General features: G+C 44.9%; 1 protein-coding gene across 1 annotated transcript in view; it reads left to right on the forward strand.

Annotated features, from left to right (window-relative positions):
- GLDC (glycine decarboxylase) overlaps positions 1-14,038 on the forward strand; it is a 113,060-nt gene that overhangs the window by 22,393 nt on the left and 76,629 nt on the right. The window contains exons 3-4 of the mRNA XM_004065375.5: positions 3,145-3,280; positions 12,696-12,860. Of these exons, the coding sequence (XP_004065423.4) occupies positions 3,145-3,280; positions 12,696-12,860 (301 nt within the window). The remainder of the gene's footprint in view (positions 1-3,144; positions 3,281-12,695; positions 12,861-14,038) is intronic.

Genomic DNA, 14,038 nt, shown 5'->3' on the forward strand with positions numbered 1-14,038 from the left:
GCACAGGGTTGGGGGTAAGGTCATAGATCAACAGGATCCCAAGGCAGAATAATTTTTCTTAGTACAGAACAAAATGAAAAGTCTCCCATGTCTACTTCTTTCTACACAGACACAGCAACTATCCGATTTCTCGATCTTTTCCCCACCTTTCCCCCTTTTCTATTCCACAAAACCGCCATTGTCATCATGGCCCGTTCTCAATGAGCTGTTGGGTACACCTCCCAGACGGGGTGGTGGCCGGGCAGAGGGGCTCCTCACTTCCCAGTAGGGGCGGCCGGGCAGAGGCGCCCCTCACCTCCCGGACGGGGCGGCTGGCCGGGCGGGGGGGCTGACCCCCCACCTCCCTCCCGGACGGGGCGGCTGGCCGGGCGGGGGGCTGACCCCCCCCAACCTCCCTCCCAGACGGGGCGGCTGGCAGGGTGGGGGGCTGACCCCCCACCTCCCTCCCGGACGGGGCGGCTGCCAGGCGGAGACGCTCCTCACTTCCCAGACGGGGCGGCCGGGCAGAGACGCTCCTCACCTCCCAGATGGGGTCGCGGCCGGGCAGAGGCGCTCCTCACATCCCAGACGGGGCGGCGGGGCAGAGGCTCTCCCCACATCTCAGACGATGGGCGGCCGGGCAGAGACGCTCCTCACTTCCTAGATGGGATGGCGGCCGGGAAGAGGCGCTCCTCACTTCCTAGATGGGATGGCAGCCGGGCAGAGACGCTCCTCACTTTCCAGACTGGGCAGCCAGGCAGAGGGGCTCCTCACATCCCAGACCATGGGCGGCCAGGCAGAGACGCTCCTCACTTCCCAGACGGGGTGGCGGCCGGGCAGAGGCTGCAATCTCGGCACTTTGGGAGGCCAAGGCAGGCAGCTGGGAGGTGGAGGTTGTAGCAAGCTGAGATCACGCCACTGCACTCCAGCCTGGGCACCATTGAGCACTGAATGAACGAGACTCCGTCTGCAATCCCGGCACCTCGGGAGGCCGAGGCTGGCGGATCACTCGCGGTTAGGAGCTGGAGACCAGCCCGGCCAACACAGCAAAACCCCGTCTCCACCAAAAAAATACGAAAACCAGTCAGGCGTGGCGGCGCGCGCCTGCAATCGCAGGCACTCGGCAGGCTGAGGCAGGAGAATCAGGCAGGGAGGTTGCAGTGAGCCGAGATGGCAGCAGTACAGTCCAGCTTCGGCTTGGCATCAGAGGGAGACCGTGGGGAGAGGGGGAGGGGGAGGGGGAGGGGGACCATATCTCTTGTGAATTTATTTCCTTGGAAAGCATGTGGAGTGCGAAGTGTGTGTGTGTGTGTGTGTGTGTGTGTGTGTGTGTGTGTGTGTGGTGGAGGGTGAAAGTATTTTACTTGAGGATAAAGATTGATGCAAATAATATTCAGATAGAGTTCAATAGGGTTAAAACAATGTTAAGTGTCTTCCTTGCCAGTTTGCTGTCTTAGGTTTTGCTGTACCTACGTTTTTCTCTGATGGAGGAAAAATAAAATAATCAATTCCCAGGGTTAAGTGACTGAGTCCCCAAGAAGATCTTAAAGAAGACAGCCATTTGCCTAAGTAGTTAAATCCCAGTTAAATTTTAGTAGCATGATCTATCTCTATGCAGAGAGGTAAAGAAAGAACCAAATGATGTCATTTGTATCTAAAAAGTACCCTTCAGTGGCAGGGCGCGGTGGCTCACGCCTGTAATCCCAGCACTTTGGGAGGCTGAGGTGGGCGGATCACGAGGTCAGAAGTTCGAGACCAGCCTAGCCAGTATGGTGAAACCCCATCTCTACTAAAAATACAAAAATTAGCCGGGTGTGGTGATGTGCGACTGTAGTCCCAGCTACTCAGGAGGCTGAGGCAGAAGAATCGCTTGAACCTGGGAGGTGGAGGTTGCAGTGAGCCAAGATCGAGCCACTGCACTCCAGCCTGGGTGACAGAGCAAGACTCCCTCTCAAAAAAACAAAAAAGGACCCTTCAGTATAAGAGCTGTCCATGTAGCAGCTCTCAACTTAGTCCAGTGAGTTAAAGTGTGAGACTGGATTAGTAATCCTTTAATTTAAAGTCGTGTGACCTCAGCCAAGTGACCGTCTTCAATCCTCAGTACCCTAGGCTGCGCGAAAAGCATATGGTACAATTCCTGGCGGAATAATGTTCAATAAATGTCAAATGCTAGTATTATTTTGTGATTATATGAATGACCCGAGAAAGGGTCCCACCTGCATCCAAGTACGTTTATACTTCTTAATAACCAAAGTGCCTTCATGAGAATGCTGGTAGAAACTGCATGAGGGTGTGTTTTTTTGGTTTTGTTTTTGTTTGAGATGGGGTCTCACTCTGTCACTCAGGTTTGAGTGCAGCGGCGCCATCTTAGCTCACTACAATCTCCGCCTCCCAGGCTCATGTGATCCTTCCACCTCAGCCTCCCAAGAATCTGGGACCACAGGTGTGAACCACCATGCCTGGCTAATTTTTTGCCTTTTTTGGTAGAGACGGGGTTTCACCGCCTTGCCCAGGCTTGTCTTGAACTCCTGACCTCAGGTGATCCGCCCACCTCAGCCTCTCAAAGTGCTGGGATTGCAGGTGTGAGCCACTGTTCACAGCCCTGCATGAGGGTCTTTGATTACAACTGATATTTTCTATTGTTGAGTGATGGCCTTTTTATAAGTTGCCCTTTCAGTGACACAAAGGAGGAATGTGCAACTGAGTAGAACAATTTTAGAGAAAATGTAGATTATGTGTTAATTAGACTGAAGCCGTGCCTACTTCCAGAGAGTATAAGGCAGTTTAGAAGGTAAAACACAGTATTTTACTGGGAGTAAGACAGAATTTTTATTTAGCGTATATACAGCAGAAATAGAAAGGGAACAGAAAAAGCCTGGAATGAGGCAAGTGTTAAAATGGGCAATTCTAGCAAACAGAACCGAATAAGGAACAGTCAAAACAGTGATGGGGGGGCCAACCTTGAGGAGAAATTGAGTGTTGTTTGGGGACTTTTTTTTTTGAGATGTCGCATACAGTACTTAGTGTTGGTTGGATGGATGACTCTTACATTTTCCATATAGTTATTCTGTCATAAATACTCAAACAAAATGAGGGATTTAAACTGTAATTAGAGCTCTTTTCTGAGACATCTGTCTGTAACATTTCTCTTTTTCCCACAATCAGGTGAAAATGAAATCCTTGCAACTCTGCATGCCATTTCAAGCAAAAACCAGATCTGGAGATCGTATATTGGCATGGGCTATTATAACTGCTCAGTGCCACAGACGATTTTGCGGAACTTACTGGAGAACTCAGGATGGTAATGTATTTCTCGGTTCAGGAAAAGGATGACTGTGATTTGCATAATTCTCTCCATCCTCCATCTGTCCCCTTGCAGTCTCAGAGCCTCCACACTGACACCCACCTCCCAGTGCTGTCTCCAACGTCCGGGAACCTACCAGGTTTCTCTGGATCGAGAAATGTTCTTGCTCAAATGTTGAGGAAATAGAAGTTTCTTCCCACTTCCAGTCCCATAAAATCTACTAGGATGCTAAATTGTGGATCTGGTCATCTCTTCGTCTTCTGCAGCTTAATTTCTGTGCTGTATTTGAGTAAGATGTGAAACCTGCAGGTGGGCAGATTCAGGCCTTTACTCCTCCTTGGAGACCCTGGGACATAGGCTACTTCTGAGCTATCTCATTGAGTCAGTGGTGGAGTCTGGGAGAGAATCTTGGTCCACTGTCTTCTCTCAGGATTCCCCCCCGACCACCCTGCCCAGACGGAGTCTTGCTGTGTATCCCAGTCTGGAGTGCAGTGGTGTGATCTTGGCTCACTGCAACCTCTGCCTCCCAGGTTGAAGCAATTCTTCTGCCTCAGCCTCCCAAGTAGCTGGAATTACAGGCACCCACCACCACGCCCGGCTAATTTTTGTATTTTTAGTAGAGATGGGGTTTCACCGTGTTGGCCAGGCTGGTCTCGAACTCCTGACCTCAGGTGATCCGCCCGTTTCAGCCTCCCAAAGTGCTGGGATTACAGGCATGAGCCACTGCACCTGGCCCTTCTGTCAGGATTTTTAAGGGGGACAGATAATTGTGTTCCCTTCCCCTCCCACCCCCAAAATTTTTGATTCACAACTGACTGACAAAAAGACATGGTGTTGGAGATCATAATATCAGCTTTATTGCTAGCACTTTCCAGAGAAAGAGAACATGTGCATTCTGTAGACAGGCTCTTCTAGAAAAGATATGAGAGAGACCTGAGCTATGCATGCTCAGTTACTTATTCCAGTCTTACCTCAACAGTTAGATAAGTCACTCCTACTTCTTCTTTTTTTTTTTTTTGCCTGAGACAGAGTCTCACTCTGTTGCCCAGGCTGGAGTGCAGTGGGATGATCTTGGCTCACTGCAACCTCTGCCCTTCGAGTTCAAGTGATTCTCCTGCCTCAGCCTCCCGAGTAGCTGGGATTACAGGCGCCTGCCACTGTGCCTGGCTAATTTTTTGCATTTTTAGTAGAGACGGCATTTCACCATCTTGGCCAGGCTGGTCTTGAACTCCTGACCTCATGATCCACCCGTCTTGGCCTCCCAGAGGGCTGGGATTACAGGCGTGAGCCACCGCGCCCAGCCAAGTCACTCCTACTTCTAGGGGTGTGTGTGTGTGTCCATCTGTGTCTGTCTCATGTCCACTCTGGTCCTCACTGATTGTGTGGTGTGTGTGTGTGTCTGTCCATCCATGTCTGTGTCTCCTGCCCACTCCAGTCCTCACTGATAGAACAACACTGAAAGCATTTCTTCTGCATTTGAGAAAATACTTCTAGTCCACTTCCATGCTATTTTGTTGTTTTCCATTGCTGTTTGCTGTATGATGTAAAGAACCAAAAAGGCCAGGCACGGTGGCTCACACCTGTAATCCCAGCACTTTGGGAGGTTGAGGCGGGTGGATCATCTGAGATTGGGAGTTTGAGACCAGCCTGACCAACATGGAAAAACCCTGTCTCTACTAAAAATACAAAATTAGCTGGGCGTGGTGGTGCATGCCTGTAATCGCAGCTAGTTGGGAGGCTGAGGCAGGAGAATTGCTTGAACCTGGGAGGCGGAGGTTGTGGTGAGCCAAGATCGCAGCATTGCACTCCAGCCTGGGCAGTTAAGGACATTTGCCTCTGCTGTTCATTGGGAAATAATGTCTAACTGTGGAGGAGGAAAGGTGGGGACTCCTAGGCTCTTTTTTCCCATCTTTTTGGATTGGTGCCATTTTATACACCAGAAACACTGAGTTGAAATTTTATTTCAAATGATGAATTAGTCTTAAAAGGAAGACATCTTATTTGAAAATATAGGTGTCCACTTTTCATTTCCAGCATGGAAACAAATCAAACATAGATGGAGTATGGTGATAATTCCTAGGTGATTTTTTAAAAGTTAGTTTGTGGAAGAGGTAACTTTAATTTCTAGCAGGATCATCATGACATGAGGACAGAGTAAGTTGTTGCCTCTGCAATTCAAAGTATTCCTAGCAAGGGGCACAGATTGGCTTTCAGATTAACATATGTAAAAACCAACTTTACTTAAGGGAATGCAGGCTTCACTAAATGGGAAATCGTAAGTTGTACCAACAGGAGCTTTTGAAATACCCAAGTACATGCTCCCAATCAGTGAGTGTTAACAATTTGATAAACACTTTGCATCTTTGTCTGCTTTTCCATCATTGCAAATGTAATCCTGGTGCGTGCATGTGCTTTGTCGTAGATGCAATTATTTTTATCATATCATTATAGGAGCCAGATTTCTCAGCACAATCATTCCTGTATTGCTGTCCCTGTACATAACTCTTAGTTTCAATATGCTCCACTTTATTAATAAGGGGACAGGAAAATCAAAGAACTAGTTTCTCTGTAGCGTATGTGAATGCGTTTGCATTGATGAAGGATTCTTTTTCATTGTGTATTGGTAAAAATTTGAATGGTAAACTCCAAGGTTAATTTCAAAAGAAAATGGCCTGTTTCTCTTCCCCCTTAAGAAAAGCCTCAAAAGTACATGAACGGGCTGCAGCATTCCAGCTGTCTGAATACTGGCCAGCAGCCTTTGCTCTTGGTGGCCATAAAGAATATTCACCATATTGCTTTCTGGCTGTGGGCGGATGTTAATTTACCATAGGAGCAGCCAGTGTTTTGAGAAGGAGATGATGTTGTCCTGTACTTTTCATTTACTTTTCGGGTGCATTTTAAATACTATTTCTTTCTATTCTCTGAGAGCTGATCTGATCCAGAGAGTGATATTACACCCCACCAGTGCTGATAGGGAGGGCTGTGCACATGTGGGTGGTAGATTTCACATTATCATCCTTCTGAATGGTTTCCGTAGAGATGGAACCAACAAATTCCGGAGACGTGAGGGGAAAATAAATGGATGACATAGCCTCAAAAGAAAACAAACATTTGGGCTCTTGAAAGAAAATTTACATCAGGTCTAGAATTTATTTTACGGGTTTCACTATTCCAAATTTTCAACTACTGATAACATCAGAACATTTACATTTTCCTTGTAGCTATTTCTGTTTGGTATGTTTTTGTCAGCAGGATTAAAATGAGAGAATCTCAGGAGTGTTTGTCCTGCAAACCCCCATAACCCCCTTTCCCAATTCCAAAAGAAAGTCACAGCCAAAATGATAGAGAACACTAATTATTTTCGGTTAAATATTAATGCCATGTTGAATATATCAAGCATCCTATTTGAGCTGAACTAAATGCCTTCTTGGATGTGCAGATACCTTTTTATATGTTAAAATATATTTAGGAACAAACCAGTTGAATTAGTCATTTGGAACATAGACATTATAGATCACAGGCACATTTTCTTAATCACTATGTTTTACCTAATTGAGTCAAACTCTTGTAAACATGATGGCAGGCCTTTTGATAGCATTTTTCTCCTGAAATGAGGGTTATTTATCATCTCTCAGATCCAAGGCTCACTGTCCTTTAATAGATCATTGTTAAGAGCATTAATACCTGTTTAATTTCAGTAGTGCCAAAAACCTCTAGACTAATACAAGAAGTTTACATGTAAAAGGAGTGAGATTACATATTTGGCATATTTGCAAGACAACAATTTTAAAGGTCTCTACCTTTAGCAATGCTAAATAACATTAACCTCACCTTGGACTTATGAAAGGATTGAGAGAGAAATATTACATAAGGGACGGAAAAGATGTAACTAATTTGAATAGCTTTTAAGTGGAAATATGTAATAATATCTAAACAGAATTCTGCAGAAGTGCTTTTAGGAAAGGTCTATATGCTTTAAAAACTTTTTTAAAGATGAAAATGAAAAAAACTCCAACTTTTCAAGAGCCAATGGGTCATTGAAAATACTGATCCTAAGCCAGGCATGGTGGCTTGTGCCTGTGGTCCCAGCTCCTTGGGAGGCTGAGGCAGGAAGATCATGTGAGTCCAGAAGTTTGAGGCTGTAGTGTCCAATCATCGCACAGGTGAACAGCCGCTGCACTCCAGCCTGGGTAGCATAGCACAAGCCTGTATACAAACAACAGAAAAGAAAATCCTGATTAGGCCAGGTGCGGTGGCTCACGCCTGTATCCCAGCACTTTGGGAGGCCGAGGTGGGCAGATCACTTGAGGTCAGGTGTTCAAGACCAGCCTGGCCAACATGGCGAAACCCTATCTCTACAGAAAATACAAAAAAAATTAGCCAGGCCTAGTGATAGGCACCTGTAATCTCAGATACTTGGGAGGCTGAAGCAGGAGAATCACTTGAACCCAGGAAGAGGAGACTGCAGTGAGCGGAGATTGCACCACTGCACTCCAGCCTGGGTGACAGTGAGACTCCGTTTCAAAAAAAAAGAAAATACTGGTTATATACTAGGTCTTTTTTTTTTTTTTTTTTTTTAAGACAGGGTCTCCGTCTGTCACCTGGACTAGCATACAATGGTGCTCTAATAGCTCACTGTAAACTGGAACTCCTTGGCTCACGTAATCCTCCTGCCTCAGCCTCCTGAGTAGGTGGGACTTACAGGCCCCTCGCCAGGCTAATTTTTTTTTTTTTAATTTTTAGTAGAGACAAGGTTTCTCTGTGTTGCCCAGGCTGGTCTTGAACTACTTGCCCCAAGAGATTTTCCTCCCAAAGTGCTGACAGGTGTGAGCCACCACACCTGGCCTGTATACTGAGTCTTAAAACATACACAGACACATATAGACAGAAAGCTAGGGATTTTAAAAGTTTTTGAATGTCTTATGAATTCAAAATAACTTACAGATGCTAATTTACAGTTGCTGTTATTCACTTGAATAACCTTTGGACAGTACATTAGTCTGATTTGAGCATTAAGAAAAATCTCTCATATAGGTGATGTTATTTCCATTGAGAGGCAAGAGATATTGGCTAGAGCAACGTTTAGTTATTTATCCCAGTTCACAAGTACACTCATGCCCTGCGTAGTGATATTTTGGTCAGTGACAGATTGTGTATATGACAGTGGTCCCATAAAATTGTAATTCTGTATTTTTACTGTACCTTTTCTGTATTTAGAAACACAAATACTTAACCATTGTTTTACAATTGCCTATAGTATTCAGTACAGTAACATGCTGTACATGTTGGTAGCCTGGGAGTGATAGGCTGTATCACGTCGCCTAGGTGTGTAGTAGGCTATACCTTCTAAGTACATGTAAGTACACTCTATGAGGTTCACACAACAATGACTAAATCACCTAACGATGTATTTCTCAGAACATATTTCTGTTAAGCCGTGCATGACTGTAGAAAATTAATAAGATTAAGGCTTGGCACAGTGGCTCACTCCTGTTATCCCAGCAATTTGTGAAGCTGAGGTGGAAGGATCACTTGAGCCCAGGAATTTGAGACCAGCCTGGACAACATAGTGAAACCCTGTCCCTACAAAAAAAAAAAAAAAGAAAAGATTGAAACCCAGGGCTTCAGCTGGGCGTGGTGGCTCACGCCTATATTCCCAACATTTTGGGAGGCTGAGGTGGGTAGCTTGTTGAGCCCAGGAGTTTGAGACCAGCCTGGCCAACATGGTGAAACTCCATCCCTACAAAAAAATATAAAAATTAGCTGGGCGTGGTGGTGCATGCCTGTAGTCCCAGCCACTCGGGAGGTTGAGGTGGGAGGATTGCTTGAGCCCAGGAGGTGGAGGTTGCAGCAAGCCAAGATCAGGCCACTGCACTCCAGCCTGGGTGACAGAGCAAGACTCTATCTAAAAAAAAATAAAAACCCCAAAAAACTAGTTATCATATATAATTTGGAATTCTACTTCTAAGAATGTATCCTTAGACAAAGATAAAGATCTTAACTATTATGCTATTTCTAATATTTGAAATCAAAAGTAGTATTCAACTGGAAGGAACTCACTAAATAAATTAAGATTTACATGAAGAAATTATAACTTAAATAATTTATTTCATAAATTGTTTAATACCATAGAGCAGTTAAAATCATGTTTTTGAATAGTATTTAAAGATGTTATGTTAGACATTGTTAATGGAATAATGTTAACTGAAAAAAGTTAAGATACAAAAACTTCTTTTATTTTTAGTAGAGACAGAGTCTCGCTATGTTGCCCAGGCTGGTCTCGAACTCCTGGTGCAAGTGATCCTCCCACCTTGGCCTCCCAAAGTGTTGGTATTACAGATGTGAGCCTCCATGCCTGGCCAGTACTACTTTTAGTATTAAATAGATTATGATGTAGAGAAGAGATTGGAAAAAATGCACCTGAATGTTAACTGTAGTTATGTTAAAGTTTGGAAATTAAGTGATTTTATTTTCTCAATAGTTATCTGGATTTTCCAACTTGTTACAAAGAACATGTATAACATAATCATAAAAAAGGTGGTAAATGTGTTCCTGACACATAAGAGATGGTTAATGAACGGTAGCTGGTTTCTTTAACATTTGGAACATACAATAAAAAGAAAATTTAGTGTTAATCATCTTAACCTCCCAGAGAAAATCAGCTTACATTTCGGTTCATCTACTTGTTTTTACAAACTTATAAAAACGAGAACGTTTTGTATTTTATGTATTTATTTTTTGAGACAGAGTCTCACTCCCGTCACCCAGGCGGGAGTGCAGAGGCGTGATCATGGCTCATTGCAGCCTCAACCTATCCTCCAGCCTCATGGTTATTTTTTGTTTTTTGAGATGGAGTCTCGCTCTGTCACCCAGGCTGGAGTGCAGTGGCATGATCTTGGCTCGCTGCAACCTCTGCCTTCTGGTTTCAAGCGATTCTTCTGCCTCAGCCTCCCAAGTAGCTGGGACTACAAGCACGTGCCACCACACCTGGCTAATTTTTGTATTCTTAGTAGAGACAGGGTTTCACCATTTGGCCAGGCTCGTCTCGAACTCCTGACCTCGTGATCCGCCCGCCTCAGGCTCCCAACCTGCTGGGATTACTTACAGGCATGAGCCACTTCGCCTGGCCTGATTTTTTTGTAGAGGTGAGGTGTCATAGGTTGCCCAGGCTAGTCTCGAATTCCTGGGCTCCAGTGATTGCCCACCTCAGCCTCCCAGAGTGCAAGGGTTACAGGTGTGAGCCACCATGCCCAGCCTCCATCTACTTTTCTTTCATCTACTTTTCTTTCTTTCTTTTTTGAAAGCTTTGAAACCAACATCTTCTTATCTTTGACAGGGAGTGTGGTGGGGAGGTTGCCTTTCCAAGCAGTACAATATAGAGACTTTGAAATAATTTCCTGAGACTTGTATTGGAGTGTTGGTGTGTGGCTATGTGTATGTGTGTGTGTGTGTGTGTGTGTGTGAGAGAGAGAGAGAGAGAGAGAGAGAGAGAGAAAGAGTGTGTGTGAGGGAGAGTGTGTGTTTGTGTGTGTGTGAGAGAGTGAGTGTGTGTGTGTGTATACAACAGAATGGATTTTTGCTTGAACAGACTGGCTTAGCAACTGTAAATTAGTTTGCCAGATTCTAAGTGGGTGGTGAACTGGAATGAATGAGGCACACAATACATGGTGTAGGCAAATAGAAAGGGAAATCTGAACAGAAATGGGGTCATACAAAAGGCATAGACAACATGCAGGCAGTTGTGATCTTGAATCAGACAAGATCTACACGCATGGCTTGACACCGTGAAGACAGATGTGGCACTACTCCAGCCAAGTGCTTAGATTGCTTGGGTAACAAAAAACTTTCATTTTACTCGGAATCATTATTTGTCGTGTAGAAACACATACACATGCAGGAATACACACATACAAGCTAGTCCATCTGATAAATAGGAAAGACTTAGTGTATCCATAAAGACAGGCACAGGATATACAATAGGAAGAGAGAGAATAATGTTCCAAGGAATTCATCACAGCACAGAAAACAACAGAAAAAACAAGCAGTGTCTGCTAAAAAGGAAATGATAATTAGACAATGTAAATATAATACTATGCATTCATTGAAAATGATGCTGTAAAAAATATTTGCTGATGTGGGAGATGTTCATGATGTACTAATTTTTTTTTTTTGAGACAGAGTCTTGCTCTGTTGCCCAGGCTGGAGTACAGTGGCATGATCTCAGCTTACTGCAACCTCCACCCCCTGGGTTCAAGCGATTCTCCTGCCTCAGCCTCCCAAGTAGCTGGGACTACAGGCGTGTGCCACCACGCCTGGCTAATTTTTTGTATTTTTAGTAGAGACGGGTTTCACCATGTTAGCCAGGATGGTCTCGATTTCCTGACCTTGTGATCTGCCCGCCTTGACCTCCCAAGTAAAATAGGTGAGGTGTGGTAGCTCTCGCGTGTAAGGATGAAGGAACTAAATTGGCTAACTCACATATCCAAAGCCACATTCTTGGCTAATAATTGAAGGAGATAAAGTTATAATCCATGTTTACGTTGCCTTCTAAACATTTCCATCCTGGAATTTCAGTAGCCATAGAGTTAACTGCCATGGACTCTTAGTAACTGGATAATGAGAATTCTTAAGTAGACCTCTATTAATTTCTTAGCATGTAGAACTTCTCCTGGTTAACATAAAACAAATATCCAAATAAATAAATAAAATGTTTGAGTAATACATGTTAGATTCTTGGATGCTTTCCTATTGTAAAATTGAATGAGGTCTTTTAACTAGGGGAAAGATAATAGCAAATGAAATTTCTGTTTATAATATTATAGGTAGCCTCAAGTGCAGTGGCTCATGCCTATAATCCCAGCATGTTGGCAGGCCGAGGCAGGTGGATGGCTTGAGCTCAGGAGTTCAAGACCAGCTTGGGCAACATGACAAAACCCTGGCTGTACAAAGAATACAAAAATTAGCCGAGCGTGATGGCATGTGCTTGTTGTCCCAGCCACTTTGGAGACTTAGGCCAGAGGATCTCTTGAGCCTTGTACGTTGAGGCTCAGTGAGTCGTGATCATGCTATTGCACTCCAGCCTGGGTGACAGAGCGAGACCCTGTCTCAAAAACAAACAAACAAACAAGCGAGACCCTGTCTCAAAAACAAACAAACAAAAAGCAAAAAAACAAGAACACCAGAGAGATAGAAAAATAAGTACTGCTTATCCCCAAACAAAGGGTAATATTGTTACTGTGATTTAATTCTAAGCTTCTTTACAAAGGCCAAAAAGAAGCTTACTGATGTGTTATGTAATTCTCCTCAAGTCAGGCAAATTATTTTCAGGTACTGAATTCTAAAATGATAGCATTTTGTGTGCTTCTCTAAACAGCAGAGTCAGTTTGGACAAGACCTTTTGTTTCCCTTGCAGGATCACCCAGTATACTCCATACCAGCCTGAGGTGTCTCAGGGGAGGCTGGAGAGTTTACTCAACTACCAGACCATGGTGTGTGACATCACAGGCCTGGACATGGCCAATGCATCCCTGCTGGATGAGGGGACTGCAGCTGCAGAGGCACTGCAGCTGTGCTACAGGTGAGAGGCCTCTCAAAGTGCTGGAATTCCAGGTGTGGGCCACCTCGCCTGGCCTTGTTTTCTTTCTATAGTATATTGTGAATATTACTTTAGTCAGCTTTCTAGAGCATGACTTTTCAAAGAAACTGAAAAACTCCAGAGGTTCAAAAACCTAGAGGTTGGATATTTCCTCTCAGGGTCCTTCTTGGTGTCTCCACCCGGATTTTGGTTGGGGTTGGGGAAGATCAGACGGGAGGGCTGAGGTTGGCAGGCGAGGGGTAAAGACATCTGCATATTTGGTGAGGGGACTATTTTTGGGAGGAAGGACAGGGAGCCGGTGCCACGTCCCCCACTGGGAAGTGCTGGCATGGGGAAGCAGCCAGGCGCAGGCCTGGGGGCTGCGAGGGTGGCTCCAGGGGCCAGCAGGGTTGTTCAGGGGACAGGGTGAGGTCTCTCAAGGCAGGGCAGTGAGGCTAGGGTGGCAATGTGACCTTAAACAGCTGACTTGGCACCTAGCTTTGGGAGGGCAGAGGGCGGGAGCAGGGGAGGGGGAAGCTCAATTAGGAGTGGACTTTGGATAGATGTGGCTGGGGGTGGGGGTGAGGGTGTTTCGAGGGCAGGTGTGGGTCAGATGTGAGGATCCCCCCATAACACACACACATGACTGAGTGCCCGGGAGCCTCTCCGTTGTTCCAAACCTTGGCAGCATAGCTGAATGTAAAGGCATGAGGGTCTCTGTTTGGTGGGGTTGTAAGAGGGTAGTGACAAAGGTCCTGGCACTGTGGTCAAGCGTGGATTCTCAGGCCCATAGAGTAGGACTTCTATTATCTCCATGGCACTTACATGGAAGTGCCATAATTTATTTAATCTCTCGTCTATTACACATATAGTTTATTTCCATCACTTACTGTTATTAATAGTACTTCATGTGCATCCTTATAATAAATCTTTGTCAAAACTTCTGATTATTTCCTGAAGAGCCATTTCTAGAAGTGGACTTACTGAATCAGGATGGTTCTCCATTTCTTCTGCTTCCTTTATTTGCCTTGACAGTACTTAGGAGTGTACCTTCCTGGTAGAATTCTCATGTAGATGGTCATCTGGTTGGGAAAGATGCACACATGCTTGCTGTGTCTTAGGTTTTGTGCCCCTAGCCCTGAATGCCCATGTAAGCCTCTTTTTTGGCTTATGCAGAGCTG

The sequence above is a fragment of the Gorilla gorilla genome, chromosome 13 (genome assembly GCF_029281585.2).
Source record: "Gorilla gorilla gorilla isolate KB3781 chromosome 13, NHGRI_mGorGor1-v2.1_pri, whole genome shotgun sequence".
Lineage (NCBI taxonomy): Eukaryota > Metazoa > Chordata > Mammalia > Primates > Hominidae > Gorilla > Gorilla gorilla.